Consider the following 25,134-nt stretch of genomic DNA (forward strand, 5'->3'; position numbering starts at 1 on the left):
ATTCACTTTTAAAGGATACATTTTGCTATAAACTAAAATGAAAGAAGCTTTAAACCCCATTCTTATATTTAATTATAATACTTTGTTTCTAGGGCATGGGAATTCGTTTCAGAAAAGACTGTTTCCTGGGGGAGAACAAAAGGGAAGCATTGAATCTCTAATTAAAGTATTTCCTTAAATCCAGTTTCTTAACTCACGTTTTAAACCTGATTAAATATTAGTAACTATATTATTTAAATTACATGTAAAAATTGAAGCTTATTCTAACTAAATGTTTTCTGCTTTTTTGTTTATAGAGGAACGCTGACAAGAAGACCTTATGAACCAGGAATATTTTGTACTCGATGTGGCAGACATGACAAATGCACAGATTTTCTATGCAGTAAGATAAAGAAAATAACTTAAACATGAAAAAAATGCATAATGGATTGGACAACAAGAAAAATAAGTGATTGAACACTAGTTTTTTATTGTCATGTTAATATTATTCCTTTGATCAGAATGCTACTATTATATTATCAAAGGATGGTTGACACAGTATCATCTTTAGATTTTTCTAAACTGTAGAGCCTTTTCTGTTCTATCTTAACCCTATTCCTTCCCCTGAGGACATACCAGAGTGTCTGAAAGAAGGAATGAGAACTAACAGTTTTACCCTGATAAAGCTTCACAGTTTATTCCCAAACAGCAGACTGTTTGATAATAACTGCTTTAAAGGATAGTATATTCCAAAATATTTATGAAGTAGCATATATTTAATACCCTTTTCTTTTAGTTTTTCCTCCAAAAAGCTGAAATGTCCAAATATTTAGAAAGTAAAAAGTAGAAAATATGTTTGATTACATTTTTCTTTTAGTTTTTCCACATGAAAGAATATACTCCAAAAGTATAACTATAGCTAAAATATACAATGCTTAGGAATATGGGAGGAGATAAATTAGGATAATAAGTAAATAGCATATTATGTTGTTTTATAATTATTATACTTTAAGTTCTGGGGTACATGTGCAGAACATGCAGGTTTGTTACATAGGTATATATGTGCCATGGTGGTTTGCTGCACCCATCAACCCATCATCTACATCAGGTATTTCTCCTAATGCTATCCCTCCCCTAGCCCCCGACCCCCCAACAGACCCTGATGTGTGATGTTCTTCTCCCTGTGTCCATGTGTTCTCATTGTTCAACACCCACTTATGAGTGAGAACATGTGGTGTTTGGTTCTATGTTCTTGTGATAGTTTGCTGCGAATGATGGTTTCCAGCTTCTTCCATGTCCCTGAAAAGGAAATGAACTAATCCTTTTTTATGACTGCATAGTATTCCATGGTATATATGCCACATTTTCTTTATCCAGTCTATCATTGACAGGCATTTGGGTTGGTTCCAAGTCTTTGCTATTGTGTATAGTGTTACAATAAACATACGTGCGCAGGTATCTTTATAGTAGAATGATTTATAATTCTTTGGGTATGTACCCAGATTACTGGGTCAAATGGTATTTTTGGTTCAAGATCCTTGAGGAATCGCCACACTGTCTTCCACAGTGGTTGAACTAGTTTACACTCCCACCAACAGTGTAAAAGTGTTCCTATTTCTCCACATCCTCTCCAGCATCTGTGGTTTCCTGACTTTTTAATGACTGCCATTCTAACTGGCATGAGGTGGTATCTCATTGTGGTTTTGATTTGCATTTATCTAATGACCAGTGATGATGAGCTTTTTTTCATATGTTTGTTGGATGCATAAATGTCTTCTTTTGAGAAGTGTCTGTTCATATCCTTCTCCCACTTTTTAATGGGGTTGTTAGCTTTTTTCTTGTAAATTTGTTTAAGTTCTTTGTAGATTCTGGAAAAGAGACAGGGTCTTTCTTTCTGTCACACAGGCTGGAATGCAGTGGTTTGATCATAGCTCACTGTAACGTTGAATTCATGGGCTCAGGTGATCTTCCTGCCTCAGCCTCCCAAGTAGCTAAGACTGCAGGCATGTGCCACCATGCCCAGCTAATTTTTTTTTATTTTTTGCAGAGACAGGATCTTGTTGTGTTGCCCGGGCTGGTCTCAAACTCCTGGCCTCAAGTGGTCCTCCTACCTCACCCTCCCAAATATATGATATTTTTGTGCTGAAGAAAAAACAGAAACAAAAACTAGTGGACAGTTTTACTATAACACCATTTCAGGGATGATTCCACCTAACATCTCTGCTGTTGCTTCAGTTGAATCAAGATGCAAACTCTTGTTCTTCCTCTTTTCATTGTCTTTCTTTTTCTGAAAAATTCAATACTAAAGTCATTGAGCAGGTCAGGGGAATGTAGTCATCTACACAGAGGGGCATCCAGAGGTGATGTGTTAGAACCTAAACAGCATAACAAAGGATCCACACGAGATGCAGTGGGCATGGAAAGGAAACCTAAGCAAGATGAGGATGCTGTCCACATAGAGATGTGGCCACGTGTGGGAAGTCAGATCCCTCATGGAATGAAGTAACCGTCCATATATGAGGTCTGGTTTGGGGTATCAGAGCCAGAGCAGAATAAAATGATGTCCATGCAGGGATGACTCAGTATGTGGCATCTGTGCCCAGGCAAGGTGAGGAGAGCATCAACATGGGATGGAAGGGAGAGTCTGAGCCAGTGAGGAAGACATCCCTGGAGGGATGGTCTGGCAGTGGTTGTTGGAGGCCTAGAAGAATAAGGAGAAGAGTCCATATTGGAGTGGGCTGAGAAGAGATTTTGAACCTAAGCCAGTAAAGGGGGCATCCATACTTAAGGGCAATTACACATGAGGTTTCTGAGTGCAAATTAGGTGAGGAAAGTTTTAATGTGGAGAAGATGACTTGACATGGGTAAAGTCAGGGCCCAAGTTGGGTAAGGAAGGAATCCACACACAGAAGCCCAGAGCTGGGTTTCAAAGTCTGAGCAGGGTGGGAGGGTGTCCCAGCGTAGGGCCAGCCCCTAAGTTGGCCGATTAATACAAGACATTTTCTCAGCAAAAACATACTCCAAATATTACATTGGTCAGACTTATAGTAAAACAATATTGCTTTCTGAGATTCAAATGTAACCTGACATCATTTGTTTTTATTTGCTAAATCTGAGTGTCTAAGTCTAAGCAGAGTGAGGGGGGCACATATGTGTGCTAGGAGCTAGAGACAGTGATGGGAGATTGGAAGCATAGTGGGGGAATGATAAAAAAAATTAAGTATAATGGGGGCTAGTTTCTTGCTGTCAGAAATGGAATACAAATATGTAAAGGAAAAAAGCAAGCATGAATCTTATGGTGGTGAATTGGAATTATAAGTGTTGGAAATTAAGAATTTTAATAAACATATATAAATGTGTATATATACACAGATAAAACTATAACTGTGGACTCAGTTTCAACATGTGAATAATTGTAGGGCCTCAAGAACAGAACCAAAACAATAGAACAGAAAATACAACTAGAGAGAGATATATAGATACTTAAGTAATAAAACAAATTTCACAGAAATAAAAATACCTGAATCTAAACATTGAAAGTGCACACTATGTGCTGGGAAAAAGTGACACAAAATAGTCAACACAGTAGACATAGCCTAGTAAGTTACTGGACATTAGTGGAAAAGAAAGAATCTTAAAGTATCCAAGCAAAAATGTAAGATCAGTTATTAAGAAGTTTAACGGTCTGGATTGAAGCAGAAAAATAGTCACTCTAAGTATTTTAGCAATAAAGTGTTTAACATAGGAAATTCAGTTTACCTGAATACTGTAAACACTAAGGGAGTGAAGGTCAGGGAAGTGGCCACAGTAAGGCAGAGAAGTGGCAACAAAGCTGAGAGTTCTATATTGTATTATACTAAGAAGCCACTGTGAAACTCACATTGATCCATCTTACCTGGCCTACCATCATCCCTGGTGGTTGCTTTTCTTATATCTTTCCTATTTCATTTGCATTCCTGTCATTGGCAAACTCTTACCTGAAGCTATGCAGAGAAAATAATTCACAGAACTGTACTTCCTGGTTTCAGCTCTACAATACAAAATTGACTTCACACTGATGTGGTAGTAATGCTGCTTTGGCAACTGATATTCCCACATAAAGGGGGAAAATTCAGTCTGGCTTCAAACTTCTCTACCATAACAGTAAATGCTAAGAGATGGTTGCATGATGCCTATATGCCCTTAATATAAGAAGTGTCAACCAAGAATTTATATACAGCAAAACCTATTATTCAAGTGTAATCAAATAGACAGATGTTTTGGGAGCATGCAGTTACATTTGGTGTATAGTTCTCATGAGCACTTCTTCAGTAAACTAGAGGATGACATTCACCAAAAAGAAGAGAGGAATGAAAAAACTTGAGTGAAAGAACTCTCTGTGAGCCCTGAATCTTAATAGATAGACTAAGACTAAAACAATCTGAGAGTTATAGTTACAAAAAAAATACAAGAAATATTGGAAACATGCAAATGATACAATTAATAAAACTTGGGAGGAGAAGAGAGAGAGAAAAAATATGCTTATTTCCTCATCATTTATAGCTAAGGGCCGAAGATACTAGACTATTTAAAGCTGATGAACAATAGAGGTGCAAGTAAATTTAAATGTATTTAACTATTTAATGAAACATATAATCAATAAAAATTGATGAGAAGTGAATAAAGATGCAAAGAAGAAGCATACTATTACATAATTGCTCATACTAAGGCATCAATAGATACACAAATACCAAATGAGAAAATACAAACTACGTGATGAAGACTTTTTGAAAGAAAATCTAAATAGAAATCATTACATAAAATATGAAGTAAGACCAAGCGCAAAAGGCTAAAATAACCTCAGAGATCCAAAGGAAGGTCAGTTCATCTCTAAGGTGCCTGAATAATGAGTTCTAAATTTTCCTGTTGCAAGACAAAGTTCTTTGTTGCTATTGGGTTCTCTATGTATGAGAACTCATTTATCCTTCCACTGTGCTTCCTAGTGGAATTCAGGATTGGTTATCTGACCATCATGATATTGTTTAGCTCTGTGTCCCCACCCAAATACCATCTTGAATTATAATCCCCACATGTTGAGGGAGGGACCTGATGGGAGGTAATTGGATCAGGGGAGCAGTTTCTCTCATGATGTTCTCATGATATTGAGTGAGTTCTCATGAGATCTGATGGTTTAAAGTGTTTGGCAGTTGCCCCCTGCCTCTCCTGCCACCATGTAAGATGTGCCTTGCTTCCCCTTCACCCTCTGTCATGATTGTAAGTTTCCTGAGGCCTCTCCAGCCATGCAGAACTGTGAGTCAATTAAACCTCCTTTCTTTATAAATTACCCAGTCTCAGGTAGTTCTTTTTAGCAGTGTGAAAATCAACTAATACATGAAATTGGTACCAGTTATAGTGAGGCATTGCTGAAAAGATACCTGAAAATGTAGAAGCAACTTTGGAACTGGGTAACAGGCAGAGGTTGGAACCATTTGGAGGGCCCAGAAGAAGACAGGAAGATGTGGGAAAGTTTGGAACTTCCTAGAGTCTTGTTGAATAGTTTTGACCAAAATGCTGATAGTGATATGGACAATGAAGTCCAGGCTGAGGTGGTCTCAGATGGAGATGGGAAACTTGTTGGGAACTGGAATGAAGATCATTCTTGCTATGCTTTAGCAAAGAGGCTGGTGGCATTTTTACCCATGTCCTAGCAATCTGTGGAACTTTGAACTTGAGAGAGATGATATAGGGTATCTGGCAGGAGAAATTTCTAAGCAGAAAAGCACTCAAAATGTGACCTGGCTGTTTCTAAAAGCATATAGTCTTATGCATTGATAAAGAGATGATCTGAAATTAAAACTTATGTTTAAAAGGGAAGCAGAGCATAAAAGTTTGGAAAATTTGCAGCCTGGCCATGTGGTAGAAAAAATATACATATATATATATTTTTTTTTCCTGGGGAGAAATTCAAGCTGGCTGCAAAAATTTGCACAAGTAACGAGGAGCCAAATGTTAATCGCCAAGACAATGGGAAAACTGTCTCCAGGATATTTCAGAAATCTTCATGGCAGCCTCTCCCATCACAGGCCCAGAGGCCTAGGAGGGAAAAATTGTTTCATGGGTCAGGCCCAGGTCCCTGCTGCTCTGTGTAGCCTTGGGACATGGTGCCCTGCCTCCCAGCCATTCCAGCTTAAGCCATGGCTCAAAGGGACCACGGTACAGCTCAGGCCATTGCTTTAAAGGATGCAAGCCCCAAGCCTTGGTAGCACCTTGGCAGCATCCATGTGTTGTTAGGCTTGCAGGTGCATAGATGACAGAGTTGAGCTTTGGGAGCCTTTGCATAGATTTCAGAGGATGTATGGAAACACCTGGATGTCCAGGCAGAAATCTGGTGCAGGGGTGGAGCCCTCATGGAGAACCTCTACTAGGGCAATGCAGAGGGGGAAATGTGGAGTTGGGGCCCCCACATAGAGTCCCTACTGGGGCACTGCATAATAGAGCTGTGAGAGGAAGGCCACCATCCTCCAGATCCCAGAATGACAACTTGCACCATGTGCCTGGAAAAGCCACAGGTAGTCCATGCCAGCCTGTGAAAGCAGCCACAGGGCCTGAACCCTTCAGAGCCACAGGGGCAGAGCTTCCCAAGTCCTTGGGAGTCTGCCCCTTGCATCAGCATGCCCTGGATGTGAGACATGGAGCCAAAGGAGACTATTTTGGAGCTTTAATATTTAATGACTGTCCTGTGGGATTTTGAACTTGTATGGGGCCTGAAGCCCCTTTGTTTTGGCCAATTTCTCCCACTTGGAATGGGAGCATTTGCCCAATGCCTGTACCTTCATTGTATCTTAGAAGTAACCAACTTGCTTTTGATTTTACAAGCTTATAGATGGAAGGGACTTGTCTTGTCTTAGGTGAGACTTTGAACTTGGACTTTTGGGTGAAGGCTGGAATGAGTTTAGACTTTGGGGGACCCTTGGGAAGGCATGATTGTGTTTTGAAATGTGAGAAGGACATGAGATTTGGAAGGGGCTGGGGCAGAATGATATGGTTTGGCTCTGTGTTCCTACTCAAATATCATCTCAAATGGTTATCTCTAAGTGCTGAGGGAGGGACCTGGTGGGAGGTGATTGGATCATGAGGACAGTTTCCCCCATGCTGTTCTCATGATAGTGAGTGAATTCTCATAAGATCTGGTGGTTTAAAAGTGTTTGGCAGTTCTCCCCTCACTCTCCCTCCTGCCACCATGTAAGACGTGCCTTGTTTCCCCTTCACCTTCCACCATGATTTTAAATTTCCCAAAGCCTGCCCGTCCATGCAGAACTATGAGTCAATTAAACCTTTTCTCTCTATCTCTTTTTTTTTTTTAGACAGAGTCTTGCTCTGTCGCCAGGCTGGAGTGTAGTGGTGCAATCTTGGTTCACTGCAAACTCCGCCTCCCAGGTTTAAGTGATTATCCTGCCTCAGCCTCCCAAGTATCTGAGACTACAGGAAAAACCTCTTTCCTTTGTAAATTACCCAGTCTCAGGTAGTTCTTTATAGCAGTGTGAAAATGGACTGATAATCTCTCAACCCAAATGAGCAGAAGAAAGGGAATTTATTTCCTAAAAACTATTATTATCTCATTGAACTAGTTAACTAAAAATATTGAATGCCAGGCTATAGAGCTAACTTTGCCATCTGGGAAATTAAGAGCAACTGAAAGCTTCTGAAAATAAGAATTAAATGAGGAAAGTGAATAGATTTCTAAGATTAATTAGGAGTGATCTGTGGGGAGAAAGAGAGATGAAAATAAGAGATATTATAGAATCCTAGAATGTTGGAGCTGGAACAATATTTTAAGGGCAGAAGTGGAAAACTTACGAAAGGTCAATGACGTAAAGACAGAATTAGCACTAGAATGCATATCTCCTTACTCATGTATTTCCATACTTTCTGTAACAAACCAGGCTGATTTCATTAAAGAGAATATATTGTACTTAAAATTGGCTAGTGGTTGGAGGGAGGACATCAAAGATAATGCCTGGGAGCTAGGAGAAAGTGACACTATTATTGGGAGATTTTCTTATTTTTTAGAAAAGAAATTTTATCTAATTTTTTATGGACTTTCTTTTTCTTTCTAGGTAATGCAGATCGTGACCAAGCCATATGTATGTATTGTTGTCCTTTATTTCTTGAACAATTTAACTACTTTATGTGAAATCCAGCTTTCAATTGCTTCTTTGTTTACAGATTACCGATTTTGGTATCCAAAATGGGAAATGCCCCGGCCAATTCTATGTGATCCACTGTGCACATTCATTTTATTATTGAGGATAATATGTTTTATGCTGTGTGTCATAACTGTTTTGATAGTACAGTCTCAGTTTCCAAATATCTTGTTGGAACAACAAATGATATTTACCCCTGAGGAATCTGAAGCAGAGAATGAAGAGGAGGAAAAACAGAAAGAGAAGAAAGAAAAAGAGGAAATAGAAATGGAAATAATGGAAATGGAGGAGGAAAAAGAAGAGAGAGAGGAGGAAGAGGAGGAGGAGGAGGAGGAGGAGGAAGACGAGGAGAAGAAGGAAGAAGAGGAAACACAAAAAGAAAAGATGTAGGAAGAGGAAAAATAAGAGTAGAAAGAGGAGGAAAAAGATGTATCACCAATATAAGCCAAAAGTGTAATACAAAAAAGACAGACAAAAAAAAAAGTAAAACACTGAGTTTTAACAAGGAAGAAGATATGCAAACCACCATTGGGATGTTTTTTTTCCCTTCTCTCCTATACTTATTCAGTAAATTTAAATTTGTAAAACAAAGAAACAAAAAACATGTAAGGTGGGCTCTTTGACACTAAGAACAGATAAAGACATGACAAGAAAAACTCTGAAAAACATTTGACCAGTCTAATTAATTTTAAGATTTCACCATGTTATTCTAATAAAGGAGGGAATTTTCATTTTCTAAACGTGTTTCCGTCTCTGTGCTTTAAATAGTAAGGTGCTTAAGATCATTCCAAGTTCAGAACAACCATTGAATAAAATTTGTATTTTTTTGTTTTTACTGTTACTATCATAGTTGTTATTGGTGGTAGTGGTATTTCCCAGGTGATATTAAGGTATTTGATATTATTATTTGTCTTTGTGGTTTTGGGAATAGTTTAAGTGGTACCTGTACATCCTGCTAGGATGCAAACTTATTATTTATAATTCATGTTCAATATTTCATTAAAGACTTGCTGTAATTTTCTGCCACTGAGGGCTAATAAATGCCAGAATTTTAATTAGTTGTGGTAGAGGAATCTGGGTGCTTCCAAATTTATATGATAAAATAAATAAATTTTTAGAAAATTATTAACTTGTTATTCAATATGTATAGTAAAAGTTCACAAATTAATAAGATAACTACTTACCACTAGTAATACTAATAAATGAACTAAATAAAAACACCTAGCACAGGAGATTTCTTTAGCTACAAAATAAATGGCTAGTACAGATGACCACTAAGACCTCTTCCATCAATAAATATTCATGGATCAACTTTGTAAAGGAATCAATAGTAGTTGTGAAGTATACTAGGCAAACACCTGAGGGAAAAACCTGATTCCCATGAAAATGTTCCTGAACTCAGCACCTTATATGGCAAAATAATAAATACCTTTTATTGCTCAATTTTAAAATAGGCAAAAAGCAATGTATAATATTTTTCCGATTGCCATTCCATGCTCAGCTGTCTTACTGTTGCACACTTATTAGAACTCAATGTGGCTGAGATGTGAAAGGTTGATACAATTGTATTTATGACAGGGACTTAGGGAACTTATTCTAATTGAGAATCAGAGGCTTAATAAACTGAAGGTATAAGTGAAAGAAATGACATTGAAAAAAAGAATCACTGCATATCTGATGTTGTCAAATAAAAATCTGTTTTCCAATTTTGATAGAATATTGTGTTCTAAAGCTGTATTTCTCAATGTGTGGTTCCACTGAGGGAAAAGAAAGAAGAAAGAAAAAAAACCTAGCATAGCCAAATACCTCAAATGGTGTAAATGCTATGTGTATTAACTCTGTTGTTCTTTAGTTGTATCAATATTCTGTTAAAAACCTGTTCCTAAGTAGGGCAAGATAAGAATTATATTAAAAAGCCCTGAGCTATCCTCTTGGATTTGAGTGTTTCTGTTTGGTTTGTTTCCTTTGCTTTGTTTTTTTTCAAAGAGCTCCTCTTTGTAGAAATTAGATATTTTTCTATCTATGAAGTCAGCCTCTGTTCCACCAGTCCCCTGAGAAAAAAGCCTTAGGTAGAGAAAAGGGCTAGTTCTCTACAGTGACGTTATTTATTATTATTATTGTACATTTGTGTTGTACTTCATAGCTTCCAAAGTCCTTTCATGTATTTAATATTCAAAACCCTTCTTGTGGAGCTGGCATTGCTTCTATTTTTAAAATAAGAAAACTGACCTTAGATATGTGAACATATGACGCATTTACAAGTACAATTTCTTCATTTATTAATTCCCACACATGACTAACTTGTTACGTATCTGTATGCCTAATAGAACCTGGGCCAGGCCCAGGAAATCATTTTCTCCTAGATCTCAAAGCCTGTGATGGGAGGGGCTCCGGTGAAAAACCCTTACATTTTCCCCATTGTCTTGGAGATTAACATTCATCTCCTCATTACTTATGCAAGTTTCTGCAGCCAGCTTCAATTTCTCCTCAGAAAATAGGTTTTTCTTTCTATCACATTGTCAGGCTGCAAATTTTCCAAACTTTTATGCTCTGCTTCTTTTATAAAACAACCCAAGTCACCTCTTGAGTGCTTTACTGCTTAGAAATTTCTTCCTCCATGTGAGAAATGGGAAAGTTCTTCAAAGATTATAAAAAGTCACATTTTCTTACAATAAGATTGCTATCCACTATATATATAAAAATATATATATACATATATATATATATATTCCTGATATATATAAATCAGCTGTCCTAGCTTGCTCTGGCATGCCTGGACAGAAGTAGACAAGCCCCAGCCCATAGTGCATGCCACTCCTTATTTGGAGATGCTTCCTTAACTATCCCTGAGCAACTTCCTTTTCTTTCTTTGTTCTAGTCCCCTCACCTAATTAAGAATGTTTAAACTAATAACCAATCGGGTAAAGTGTAAAATGTGAGGTCCTATTCCAGCCAGTGAAAACTGGACACAGCAGTAGGGTAGACGTGTCAGGTTATAAATTACTGTGTCTCCTTTGTTTGGTGTGCTCTTGTGGCTGGACAGCTATTGGGTAGCACCCTTTCTGCAGAAAGTAAAGCTCACCTGGCTGAGAGATCATTTGTTCCCACGTTTTTGTTTTGTTTTGTTTTTGCGACACCAAAAACTTCATTCCCAACATCCAGATGTCCTAAATCATCTCTCTCAAGTTCAAAGTTCCACACATCTCTAGGGCAGGGGCAAAATGCCACCAGTCTCTTAGATAAAACATAGCAAGAGTCACCTTTACTCCAGTTCCCAAAAAGTTCTTCATCCCCATCTGAGACCACCTCAGCCTGGACCTTATTATTCATATCACTATCAGCATTTTGGTCAAAACCATTCAACAAGTCTCTAGGAAGTTCCAAACTTTCCCACATCTTCCTGTCTTCTTCTGAGCCTTCCAAATGGTTCCAACCTCTGCCTGTTACCCAGTTCCAAAGTCACTTCCACGTTTTCAGGTATCTTTTCAGCAATGACTCATTCTAACTGGTACTAATTTACTTTTTTTTTTTTTTTTTTTTTTTTTTGAGACAGAGTCTCATTCTGTCACCCAGGCTGGAGTGCAGTGGCCAGATCTCAGCTCACTGCAAGCTCCGCCTCCCAGGTTCACGCCATTCTCCTGCCTCAGCCTCCCGAGTAGCTGGGACCACAGGCGTCCGCCACCTCGCCCGGCTAGTTTTTGTATTTTTTAGTAGAGACGGGGTTTCACCATGTTAGCCAGGATGGTCTCCATCTCCTGACCTCGTGATCCGCCCGTCTCGGCCTCCCAAAGTGCTGGGATTATAGGCTTGAGCCACCGCGCCCGGCCCTAATTTACTTTATTAATCCATTTTCACGCCACTGATAAAGACATACCCAAGACTGGGCATTTTACAAAAGAAAGAGATTTATTGGACTTACAGTTCCATCTGGCTGGAGGGGCCTCACAATCATGGCAGAAGGCAAGGAGGAGCAAGTCACATCTTGCGTGGATGACAGCAGGCAGAGGGAGAGCTTGTGTAGAGAAACTCCCATTTAAAAACCGATCGGGTCTCATGAGACCCATTCACTATCACAAGAACGGCCTGGGAAAGACCCGCCCCCACGATTCAGTCATCTCCTACTGGGTCCCTCCCACAACACATGGGAATTATGGGAGCTACAGATGAGATTTGGGTAGGGATACAGAACCAAATCATATCACCACCCAAAGGAAAAGAAATCATTATATTGAAAAGACGCCTGCATTCATATGTTTATCACAGCACTATTCCAAAGACGAAGTCATGAAATCAACCCAAGTGGCAGGTATTAATGTCCCTGTTATTTCCGATTGCATTTATTTGAATTGTCTCTTTTATTCATGGTTATTCTAACCAGCAGTCTATCAATATTTTTTATCTTTTCAAAGAGCCAATTTTTCATTTTTTGCTCCTTTGTATCATTCTTTTGGTCTCCATCTCATTTAGTTCTGCTTTGATCTTTGTTATTTCTTTTCTCTGCTAGCTTTAGGTTTTGTTTGTTTTTGTTTTTCTAGGGTTCTTTTTTTTTTTTTTTTTTTTAGGTACAATGTTAGGTTGTTAATTTGAGATCTTCCTGTCTCTTTAATGTAGGCATTTAACACTATAAACTTTCCTCTTAGAACTGCTTTTGCTGTATCCCAGAGGTTCTGGTTTATTGTGTCCCTAGTTTCAAAATTTTTTATTGATTTCTGCCTTAATTTCATTGTTTACTCAAAGATCATTCAGGAGCAAGTTGTTTAATTTCCATGTATCTGTATAGTTTTGAGATTTCCTCTTGGCATTGATTTCTAATTTTATTCCACCCTGGTCCAAGAAGATATTTGATATGATTTTGATTTTTTTAAAATGTATTAAAACTTGCTTTATGGCCAAGAATATGGTCTATTTTAGAGAATGTTCTGTGTACTGATGAGAAAAATATATATTATGCAGTTATTGTGCAAACTGTTCTGTAAGTGTATATTAGGTCTAGTTAGTGTAGAGTTGTTTCAGTCTAGACTTTCTTTGTTGACTTTCTGCCTCCATAATCTGTCTAGTATTGGCAGTCGGGTATTGAAGCCTACCACTATTATTTTATTGCTGTTGATGTGTTTTTTTACATATAGGAATATTTGTTTTATGAATCTGGGTGCTCCAGTTTGGGGTACATATATACTTAAGGTTGTTAAATCTCCTTGTTGAATTGATCCCTTTATCATTATATAATGATCTTCTTTGTCTTTTTTTTTCTTTAACTGTTGTCGATTTAAAGTCTGTTTTATCTGATGTAAGTATGGCTACTCCTGCTCACTTTTGGTTTCCATTTGTGTGGGATATTTTTCTCACCCCTGTACTTTGAGTCTTTACCCATTAGGTGGCATTCTTGTAAGCAGCATAAGGTTGACTTTATTTTTTTATTCAATTCACCAGTCTAAATTTTTAAAGTCGGGCATTTAGTTCAGTGACATTCAAGATTAATATTGATATGTGAGGTTTTGTTCTTGTCATAATGTTAATTGTTACCTAGTTGCTTTCTAGTCTTATAATTGCTTTATAAGACCCATGAGTTTTCTTTTGTGTTTTTTTATAGTGGCAAATATTATCCTTTTGTTTGTATGTTTAGAATTTCTGTGAGAATTTCTTTTATGGCCAGGCTAGTGTTAACAAATTCCCTTAGCATTTGCATGTCTGATAACTACTTCATTTCTCCTTCATTTATGAAACTTGGCTTAGGAGGATACAGAATTCTTGGCTGGCAGTTCCTTTCTTTAAGAAGATTAAAAATGGAACCCGAATCTCCTCTGATTTGCAAGGTTTATGCTGAGAAGTCTGCTGTTACTCTGATGGGATTACCTTTATAAGTTATTATATGTTTCTCTCTTGCTGCTGTTAGGATTTTTTCCTTCACATTGACTTGAATAGTCTGAAGACTATATACCTTGATGAGGTATATCTTGTAGAGTATCTTCTAGGGATTCTCTATGCTTCTTGTTTCTGAATGCCTAATTCTCTAGCAAGACTAGGGACAGTTTCCCAAATTGTTCCCTCAGATAGGTTTTCCAAGCTTTTTACCTTTTCTTCTTCTTGCTTAAGAATGCCTATAACTCAGAGGTTTGGTCACTTTACATAATTCCATATTTCTTGAACGATTTGTTGATTTATTTTATTTTATTTTTTAAATTTTTGTCTGCCTAGGTTAAATAAAAGGATTGGTCTTCAAGCTCTGAAAGTCTTTCTTATGCTTGTTCCAGTCTATTGTTAAAGCTTTCAGTTGTATTTTGTAACTACTTCAATAATTTTTTTATTTCCCAAAGTTCAGTTTGCTTTTTAATATGTATTTCTTTAGTAATTGTTTATTCATATTCTGAATTTTTTTCTGATTTCTTTGTGTTGGTTTTCAACTTTATCTTGGATCTCATTGAGCTTCCTTACCATACATATTTTAAATTCTTTATCTGTCATTTTAGAATTTTCATTTTGATTAAGATCCATTGCTAGAGAGCTAGTGTGATCCTTTGGGAGTGTTGAAACACTGGTTTTTATATTGTTGGAATTCTTATGCTGATTCCTTCTCATTTGAGGAAGCTATCATTTTTTATTTTTGAATTGACTTTCTTTTGAATGAGACTCTTTTTTCCCCTCGAGGGTGTGACTGTAATGTATATTGTGTATAATCATTTGGCTTTGATTCTGGGTGCTTTCAGTGAGCTAAAGTTCTGTGTGAGTTCCTTAGTTATAGATAGCTTTTGTGTGGTGGCTTTCTTAAATGCTGATTGTAGTAGCAATGTATTGGGTATATAAGCAGGCTCACTACCTTCTGCAGGGCTGAGAGTGCAGAGGCCTCAGGAAGCTTATCTCATTCCCTAGCACTGTGCTTTTCAGTCAGCAGGTTTTATATTTTGTTGGGTACTTCAATTTCCAGTCCAGTAGGTGGTGCTTATGGGTAAAAGCTGGCTACCACAGAAGCTGATGCCTATGTTCTTTTTCTTTGTTTACTGAGAGGGGATTTCTGCTGTCACAGGCAGTTGGCTGGTCTGTGGACTACTCAATGCTCTGAGTTCCTCACTCAGCCCAGAACAAGGGACAAATCTGGGCAGAGCTGGACTTCCAAACTCACCCTTGAATACCCCAGTAACTAGTGGAAGCACCTACCCTGATGGGGTAGGGGAGCAGAGAGGAGCTCAGGGTGCTGAGGTCTCCACTATGGGGGGATAAAGGAGGCTGCACTAAACAAGAAGACAGTCTGCTTCCCTATCACTCCCCTGTCCCAGGGCTTTTGTTCTTTGGTTCAAATAAACATTGTCCTTATCTTCAGCCCACAATTCAGCTGAGGTCAAGAAACATTCCCATTCCATGGCTACTCCTGAAATGGCCTTGGGGCAGAACCTCTTCCCTCAAACCCTAACAGACAGCTCTGCAACTCACTTGCACTCTGCCATAGGAATGCTCCACATTGGGATGGGCCCCACCCTTTGTGCAAGCTTAAGCCAGTAGGCACACCATCTGTGGGGGTGAATTCACCCTCAATAGCCCTAGAAATATTTTCCCCGGGTGCTATTGTGCCAATTCCCAGCAGGGACAGCTGCTACTGTGCCAGTTCCCAGCAGGGACATCCACAGCAGTAGATAAGAGGTGGGAGGAGACCTTATTTCCACATCCATTCCAGGCACTGGTACTGCCTGGCTGCTATGGTGGAACCACCCTCCTCCCCTGCAGAGTCCAACACCACACCCATGTCTCTACTGGGAGGGGCACAGTCATCATCTTCTCACAGGCAGGGAGCTCTCAGGCAGAAGAGAGTGCATGATCTGGTTTCCTTTGTCCCAAAGGGCACTTTCTCCCTTTGGTGTGGATAAGGGTGGAATTTTTGATCTGCAGTTGGCTTTATCCACAGACACAGCACCAGCAGATATGGAGGGCCAACTGTACTGCTTCTATCCTGGAACTTTAGCTGCACCTTCAAAAGACTATCCTAATGGTTTATCGGCCAGCAGTTTCTACATAGTGTGATATATAATACAACCAGTGGATTCCATAGTCAGGACATCCCTCCTGAAACTCCTTTACTGTAAAGTGAGACCTCTGATTGGATGCTCACTTCTGTGGGATTCTATGCCTGTGAATCAGGAACTCAGTAAATCCACAAATTGTGGTGTTGGTTAAGACTCTGAGGGCTGGAGAGTCAAATTCATATCCAGAATGGGTGCAGAACAGCTGTCTGTTCCAACGAGAAAGAACTATTGACTTTTCCATGATGGAAGGGGACTAATATAGTCAATTTATTACAAAATGCCAGTTGGTCTTTTCAAAGAATAGTGGCATGGTGGGGACTCATCTACATTGTTGATAGGTCGTACATACAGAGGTATTTGGATCAGCCTCAATAACTGTGAGTTCATACAAACAGACTTAATGTGTTGCATTCATGCATTCCATTTGCCTGTAATACTTATTCTGGGTAGAAAAAGGACCAAGGTTGACTACTGTCGACTGGTTGAGTCATTTTGTCTATTGATTATTCAGTGGCTCTGGTAGGCATTAATCTATAAAAACTTTTCACACACCATTCCCACTCCCATATCTCCACTCATATGCCATTAGCTCAGACCCTCTTATTTCTGATCTTCCAATTCTTTTATTTCTAAACCGCTGGCCTCTGGTCAGGCATTTGCCACAGTTCACACTTATTTTCACCTCAGGCCACTTCTGCGTTCATACAAGGTGAATGTCCAGGTATACCCAAAGTTCCACTTAGAAAATTTTCTCTCACCACTGTCTTTCAAGGCCACCCCTGAGTATGGCTGTAATGTAGCCATTGTCCATTTTCAGCTTGTACCCACCTGTCAAGCCAACCAACTGATAAACCAAGAATGAACTTTTTTTCATTTCCTTTATCTAGTGGGACAGGAACCCCTCTCTCATATGGTGCTAAGTGTGAGCTGAGAAAAGACTACTGGTACAACTGTGGTGGGTGATATGGAGCTCTAGGTTGTCTGCTTATGCAGTTTACTTATGCTGTCTGTTTCTACTTAGATACAATCTTAAATGTACCATTTACATCTTATAGATATGTTGTAACTGGAACTGCCTAACTTTATGATTTAATCTGACAAAACACAAATCATGATGGGTGGTTCTGGACACATGGTCACTTGGTATCCTATCAGTTTCTATGCTTCTGTCTTTGTAATAGAGAACATAAATATTTGCACAGTTTGTCATTTATTTCAGAGGAGTTGCATCAGCATCTTCCTGACCCCTGAATCCCTGAAGTTCTTATTGGAGTGACAGAGTCCTCTGGAGTGCATATGCCTTACCAAGACCTCCAGTATGCTAGTCACTTCTTGCTCATCCTGCCAGATCCGCATGATGCCATTAATATAATAAATCAATTTGAAATTGTACAGGATTCCAGACAGTCCAGATCTCTTCTAAATATTTTCTGTCAATGGATAGAACTGTTAACATAGCTCTAGGGCAAAATTTTATTCCTTCCATGTGAATGCAAACTATTTCTGATTCTCTTGATTGTTTAGGATTGAAAAAACACATTTGCCAAACTAATGCTGCATACTGTATATCTGAGGCCTTATTAATCTGCTCAAGCAATAATACAACATTCAGCATGGCAGCTATGACTGGTTCTATTACTTGGTTGACCTTGTGGTAGTCCACAGGCTTTCTCCAAGATTCATCTGTTTTCAACAGGTACAAGACTGGTCCATTAAAAATACATAGGATAAGTCAGGCATTGTGGCTCATGCTTGTAATCCTAGCAATTTGGGAGGCTGAGGTAAGTGGATTCCTTGAGCACAGGAGTTTGGGACCAACCTGGGCAACATGGTGAGATCCCACCTCTACTAAAAATACAAAAAATTAGCCAGGTGTGATGGTGCATGCCTGTAATACCAGGTACTCAGGAGACTGAGGCATGAGAATTGCTTGAATCCGGGAGGCAGAGGTTGCAGTGAACTGAGGTTGCACCACTTCACTCCAGCCTGAGCAACAGAGTGATACTGTGTGATATGGTTTGGCTGTGTCCCCACCCAAATCTCAATTTGAATTGTATCTCCCAGAATCCCCATGTGTTGTGGGAGGGACCCACGGGGAGGTAATTGAATAATGGAGGCCAGTCTTTCCCATGCTATTCTTGTGATAGAGAAAAAGCCTCACAAGATCTGATGGGTTTTTCAGGAGTTTCTGCTTTTGCTTCTTTTACATTTTCTCTTGCCACCACCATGTAAGAAGTGCATTTACCTCCCGCTGTGATTCTAAGGCCTTCCCAGCCATGTGGAAGTGTAAGTTCAATTAAACCTCTTTTTCTTCCCAGTCTCAGGTATGTTTCTATCAGCAGCATGAAAAAGACTAATACAGTAAATTAGTACCAATAGAGTGGGGCATTGCTGAAAAGATACCCAAAAATGTGGAAGCTACTTTGGAACTGGGTAACAGGCAGAGATTGGTACAGTTTGGAGGGCTCAGAAGAAGATAGGAAAATGTGGGAAAGTTTGGAACTTCCTAGAGATTTGTTGAATGACTTTTACTAAAATGCTGATAGCATATGGACAATAAAGTCCAGGCTGAGGTGGTCTCAGATGGAGATGAGGAACTTGTTGGGAACTGGAGTAAAAGTGACTCTTCTTAGGTTTTAGCAAAGAGATTGGTGGCATTTTGCCCCTGCTCTGGAGATTTGTGGAACTTGAGAAAGATGCTTTACTTGGTGGGAGAAATTTCTAAGCAGGAAAGCATTCAAGAGGTGACTTAGGTGCTGTTAAAGGCATTCAGTTTTATAAGGGAGGCAGAGCATAAAAGTTTGGAAAATTTGCAGCATGGCCATGCAATAGAAAAGAAAAGCCCATTTTCTGGGGAGAAATTGAAGCTGGCTGCAGAAATTTGCATAAGTAGCAAGAAGCCAATGTTAATCTCCAAAACAATGGGGAAAATGTCTCCAGGCCATGTCAGAGACCTTTGCAGAAGCCCCTCTCATCAAAGGCCAGGGGGTAAAAGTGGTTTTGTGGGCTGGGCCTAGGGTCCCCATGCTGCGTGCAGCCTAGGAACTTGGTACCCTGTGTCCTAACTGTTCCAGCCATGGCTGAAAGGGGCCAAGGTACAGCTGGGGCTGTTGCTTCAGAGGGTGGAAACTTCAAGCCTTGGCAGCTTCCATGTAGTATTGAGCCTGGGGTACACAGAAGTCAAGAATTGAGGTTTGGGAACTTCAGCCTAGACTTCAGAAGATGTATGGAAATAACTGGATGCCCAGGCAAAAGATTGCTGCAGGGGTGGGACCCTCATGGAGAACTTCTGCTAGGGCAGTGAGGAAGGAAAATGTGGGGTCAGAGACCCCACACAGAGTCCCTACTGAGGAACCACCTAGTGGAGCTCTGAGAAAAGGACCACTGTCCTCCAGACCCCAGAATGGTAGATACACCAACAGCTTGCACCATGCACCTGGAAAAGCCATAGATACTTAATGCCACCCCATGTAAACAGCTGGGAGAGAGGCTGTATCCTGCAAAGCCACAGGGGCAGAGCTGCCCAAGACCATGGGAACCTACCTCTTGCATCAGGGTAACCTGGGTATGAAACATAGAGTCAAAGGAGATCATTTTGGAGCTTTAAAATTTGACTGCCCTGCTGGATTTCAGACTTGCATGGGCCCTGTAACCCCTTTGTTACACCCAATTCCTCCCACTTGGAATGACTGTATTTACCAATACCTGTACCCCCCTTGTATCTAGAAAGTAACTAGCTTGCTTTTGATTTTACAGGCTCACAGGAGGAAGAGACTTGCCTTGTCTCAGATTAGACTTTGGACTGTGGACTTTTGAGTTAGTGCTTAAATGAATTAAGACTTTGGGGGACTGTTAAGAAGATATGAATGGTTTTGAAATGTGAGGACATGAGATTTGGAGAGTACATCTTTGTCAGCAGTGTGAAAACAGACTAATATACTCTGTCTCCAAAATATATGTGATAGGGACTACCACTTCTCTGATTTTAGATCTTTAAAGGGGAACCAATCTCTGTCATATCTTCAGGAAACAATATTGTTTTTTATTTTCTATCTTTAAGCTTGGTAATATCAGAGGCTGTATCTTCCTCCACAGCCAAGGACCCATTGTCGAACACTATCCAATAGTACATTTGAGAGCCAGAGAAATGACCATGCAGTAGATCTGCAAACCAAATGCACCCACTGCAAGATAAACTTTAGCTAGTAATATTTTACCTTGCCCCATTCACCTCCATGTAACAGGGCCCATGGTGATACTTTGGCTCTCTGCATATCAATGTCAACCCAGATCCTGTGTCCAATAGTCTCCCGACTGTGTGTATATTCTCCTTTCCAAGTATATATTTACCACATAAATATCTATGAATCCATTTGGGAAAGACTAGACAAATCTTTAAAGTACATACAGAAGGGGGGTACTAAGGAAATCTTTAAAGTACATACCAGTGGTGTTTTTCCTAGGAATTCAGCCACCTCTTTAGTCAGTAGGTTCCAGATCTGAAAACTGTCTGAAATCTAATAATCAAGCAAGGGATCATGATTTTTTTACAACTTACTTCCTTGGACGACTACTAAAACCAGCTGTGCTAGTTCAGATTCTCCACTGCTAAAAACAGCTGTGCTAGTTCAGAAGGCAATGTCAAGATAATGTTAGAAGCTCAAGAGATAGTGGTCCAAGAGACTTACCTCCTTGGACCACTACTGAACTTACTAAGACTTACTTCCTTGGACCACTAGTTCAGATGCTCCACTACTGAAACTAGCTATGAGAAGTGCAAGAGATTTATTTGTTGATGCGTGTAAAAGCTAAGGCATTAGTATAATATGGGAAGGAAAAAGAAAAAGAGTAACTTTACAGTAGAGAAAACTGACAAACACTACCTCAGCCAGGTGATCCAAGTCAACATCAAGTCATGTACGTATTTTTGATATGATGAGAATAGCACTTTTCCTCCATGGTCTTCTTCCCAAGAATACATAATCCCAGCCTAACTGTGAGAAAAGCATCAGATGAATCTCAACTGAGGAACGTTCTCTAAAATACTGACTAGTACTCTTTAAAACTGTCAAAGTCATCAAAAACAAGGAAAGTCTGAGAAACCATCACAAACACAAGGAGACTAAGATTAGAAGTATGTCTACTCAGTGTAATATATCCTGAATGGGATTTTGGAAGGAAAAATAAAAGGGTATTAAGTAAAAGCAAAAAATAAATAAAGTATGGACTTTAGCTTAATGATAATGTGTCAACATTGGTTCATTAATCATGAAAAATGTTCAATGTAAGATGTTAACAATAGGGGAAAGTGGGTATGAGTTACATGGGAACTCCATACTATAAGATTTTCTGCAAATCTAAATGTGTCCTAAAATATAGACATTTCCCTTTGGGAGGCCAAGGTGGGCAGATCACGAAGTCAGGAGATTGAGACCATCCTGGCCAACATGGTGAAACCCCATCTCTACTAAAAATACAAAAAATAATTAGCTGGGCCTGGTGGCGGGCGCCTGTAGTCCCAGCTACTCAGGAGGCTGAGGCAGAAGAATGGCATGAACCGGGAGGCAGAGCTTGCAGTGAGCAGAGATTGCGCCACTGCACTCCAGTCTGGGTGACAGACAAGTCTCTGTCTCAAAAAAAAAAAATATATATATATATCTATATATATGTGTGTGTGTGTGTGTGTGTGTGTGTGTGTGTAGAAGTTTCTTAAAAACATTTTGTAAAAAGCATATTTTATGGCACATGAAAATTACATAAAATTTAAATTACAGTGCCCATGAAAAAAGTTTTTTTGTCACACACACACACACACACACACACACAATAAATGGCAGAGGAAACAGGAGTAGACAGAAAATGCTTTATACCACAATGTATATCTGATACTTATGAAGGGGACTGGGGTAGGGGGGAAGGATAAAGATTTAGTAGGGAGAGGCTCTGATTGCAACTCTGAGAAAATCTGAGCCCACACAAGGGAAAGTTGTGGCACAAAAATGCTCAATGGAGATCTTTTGTGTTGGGAGAAGTACGTGTTGGGCAAAAATGTCTTAGTACAGTGTCATGCTTAGTCATTGAGTGGGGCTGGCCACGAAAAGTGTGGCCTTGGCTGAAATGCTGTGGCAGATTTTGAAGGTGCTGCAGCTGGAGACTCTCAGCTCACTGCACTCCTTTTGACATGCTCTCTTGAAGGAAAATCTCAGGGATGTGCCTCCATATTGACACAGGGGTAAAGCAGATTCACCTGAGTAACTGAGAGCAACACTTCACATAGATCTAAGCTATAGGGAAAAGAGAGATCAGATTGTTGCTGTGTCTATGTAGGAAAGGAAGATATAAGAAACTCCATTTTGACCTGTTCCCTGAATAGCTGCTTTGCCCTGAGATGCTGTTAATCTGTAACTTTGCCCCATCCTTGAGTTCACAAAAACATGTGTTGTATGGAATCAAAGTTTAAGGGATCTAGGGCTGTACAGGATGTGCCTTGTTAACAAAATGTTTACAGGCAGTATGCTTGGTAAAAGTCATCGCCATTCTCCATTATCAATAAACCAGGGACACAAACACTGCGGAAAGCTGCAGGGACCTCTGCCCTGAAAAGTCAGGTATTGTCCAAGGTTTCTCCCCATGTGATAGCCTGAGATATGGCCTCATGGGATGCAAAAGACCTGACCATCCCCCAGCCCAACATCTATGAAGGGTCTGTACTGAGGACGATTAGGAAAAGAGGAAGGCCTCTGTCTCCTGGCTGCCCCTGGGAACGGAATGTCTCGATATAAAACCCGATTGTACATTTGTTCTATTCTGAGATAGGAGAAAAACTGCCCTGTGGTGGGAGGCAAGACATGTTGGCAGCAATGCTGCTCTGTTATTCTTTATTCCACTGAGATGTCTGGGTGGAGAGAAGCATAAATCTGGCCTACGTGTACATCCAGGCGTAGTACCTTCCCTTGAACTTATTTGTGACACAGATTCCTTTGCTCACATGTTTTCTTACTGACCTTCTCCCCACTATCACCCTGCTCTCCTGCTACATTCCTCTTGCTAAAATAGTCAAAATAGTAATCAATACCGAGGGAACTCAGAGACTGGTGCCGGTGCAGGTCCTCTGTATGCTGAGCACCGGTCCCCTGGGCCCACTGTTCTTTCTCTATACTTTATCTCTGTGTCTTATTTCTTTTCTCAGTCTCTCGTCCCACCTGACGACAAATACCCACGGTGTGGAGGGGCAGGCCCCATTCACAAAGCATTTGTACAGCCTATCTTATAGCTTTTAAGGTTTCAAGGAGAAGTTGAGGGGGAAATAACTGTGGGGTTTTGTTTTTAAGAAGAAGGATTCTGACTGAAGAGTCTGAAATTAAACTCTCCTCCATAAGAAAAATAATTCCTGGAGGATGAGATGAAAAATCCAATTGACAAGCAGGTCAGGAAGATCTGAAGCTATATGGTTAGGTCACGGTGTAATGGCCTGCGGAGAAGTAACTGTGCTTTCCTGAACTCTTAGGTACTGAGCTCAATGCACAATATAACCCAAATCACAGGGCAAGAAGCATATCTAAATATTAAAAGGACACAGAAATGCAGTGGTGAAAGAGCGAAAAGTGTTGGACTGGCAAATCTGACAAATTGTTATGAGGAACTCCTGACCCTGTTGTTAGTACAAATGTTATGCATGAGTAGGAAACTCAGCTGGTGCCACTGAGAGTTAAGTAAGGAAGGGTTCTTTAAGTGGGAACCTTGGAGTAGTCAAAGCTGAAAGACATGGAACCATTTTAATAGAATGGTCCCATGGGGTACAATAGGAAACCGTACTTCTGGCAGAAGGCTGGTGGAGTGCTATAGGGAAGGACATTGGGCTTTTAGATCTAATGATCCTTGATTCAGTTACTAACCACTTTGTCTTTTAAATATAACTACAAGCATCCTAGTGGGTACTGGTTGAGACTATACCTACTAATGGGTGGCTTCCATAATTTTAAGATCAAAGATTCTAATAAGAACTTGAACATTGTATGAAAAGCATTTAAATAAGAAACAGGCAGCTCAGCAAACTGAACTGATTAAATGCAGATAATATATTCATAAACCTGCAGGAGTGAGTAGCATGGAAGGAAACCATGGGATTTATGAACAATGGAAGTCACCTCACTACAGACAAGACTGTCCCCATGAAATGACTTACCTCTAACATTGAAAGCTTGTGCCCCACTGTATGAGACTCTTAATTCATAAAAGAAAAAAAAAAAAAAAAAAAAAAAAACCATAGAACTTGACTTATAGATGACAATGCTTGATTAATAGAGATTTGTATTTGAAAGAATGCCAACTAACAAAATTTCTAGTTAAAAAATGAAGTATATCAGCAAAATTGACAATTATATCCAGTGTGGCTGGCATAAACTCCCATTGAGATAAATGGATGAGATAGATACATACATTGATATATACTATTATAGATATCTATTTATATAATAACTCAGTCAATGACTAATGTTCTAACCATTTGTTTTAGCAAGTGAGGCACAGTGAATCAGACATAAAAATACCAATCATTAGGATGCTGGATTTAAAAAAAGCCATGAGTCTTTAATTTAAAAGTAAATAGTGGTCATATCAATGCCCTTCAGTCACATTCAGAGGTAGAAAGTGAGAGTGACTGAGACTACAAGATACATTTATTTATGAAAGCTTTGGCAATGTTAAGTGCCTGAAATGATTGTGTATAGGGCAGTAAGCTGAGTATCAATGGACCCATTTCCAGGAATTGCTCTTGTTTCTTGGAATTGTCCAGCTTGTAAATAGCCAAAGATATTTATGTGTTAGTCAATAAACAGATCAAAAAATTAAATGGCCCATCAACCATAAGACCAACAAGTTTTAACTAGATTTTCTCTCATATTGATATTTTTTTCTAGTTTTGACTTTAACACTGAAGCCTTAACAAGGACACAAAAGGC

At 39.4% G+C, this 25,134-nt stretch overlaps 2 protein-coding genes across 2 annotated transcripts in view; both read left to right on the top strand.

Annotated features, from left to right (window-relative positions):
* GLIPR1L2 (GLIPR1 like 2) overlaps positions 1-10,098 on the top strand; it is a 43,502-nt gene extending 33,404 nt beyond the window's left edge. The window contains exons 4-6 of the mRNA XM_050749463.1: positions 297-382; positions 8,076-8,102; positions 8,185-10,098. Coding sequence (XP_050605420.1) covers positions 297-382; positions 8,076-8,102; positions 8,185-8,552 — 481 coding nt within the window. The 3' untranslated portion in view covers positions 8,553-10,098. The remainder of the gene's footprint in view (positions 1-296; positions 383-8,075; positions 8,103-8,184) is intronic.
* GLIPR1 (GLI pathogenesis related 1) overlaps positions 1-25,134 on the top strand; it is an 897,418-nt gene that overhangs the window by 817,802 nt on the left and 54,482 nt on the right. The window lies entirely within an intron of this gene.

This window comes from Macaca thibetana, chromosome 11 (genome assembly GCF_024542745.1).
Source record: "Macaca thibetana thibetana isolate TM-01 chromosome 11, ASM2454274v1, whole genome shotgun sequence".
Lineage (NCBI taxonomy): Eukaryota > Metazoa > Chordata > Mammalia > Primates > Cercopithecidae > Macaca > Macaca thibetana.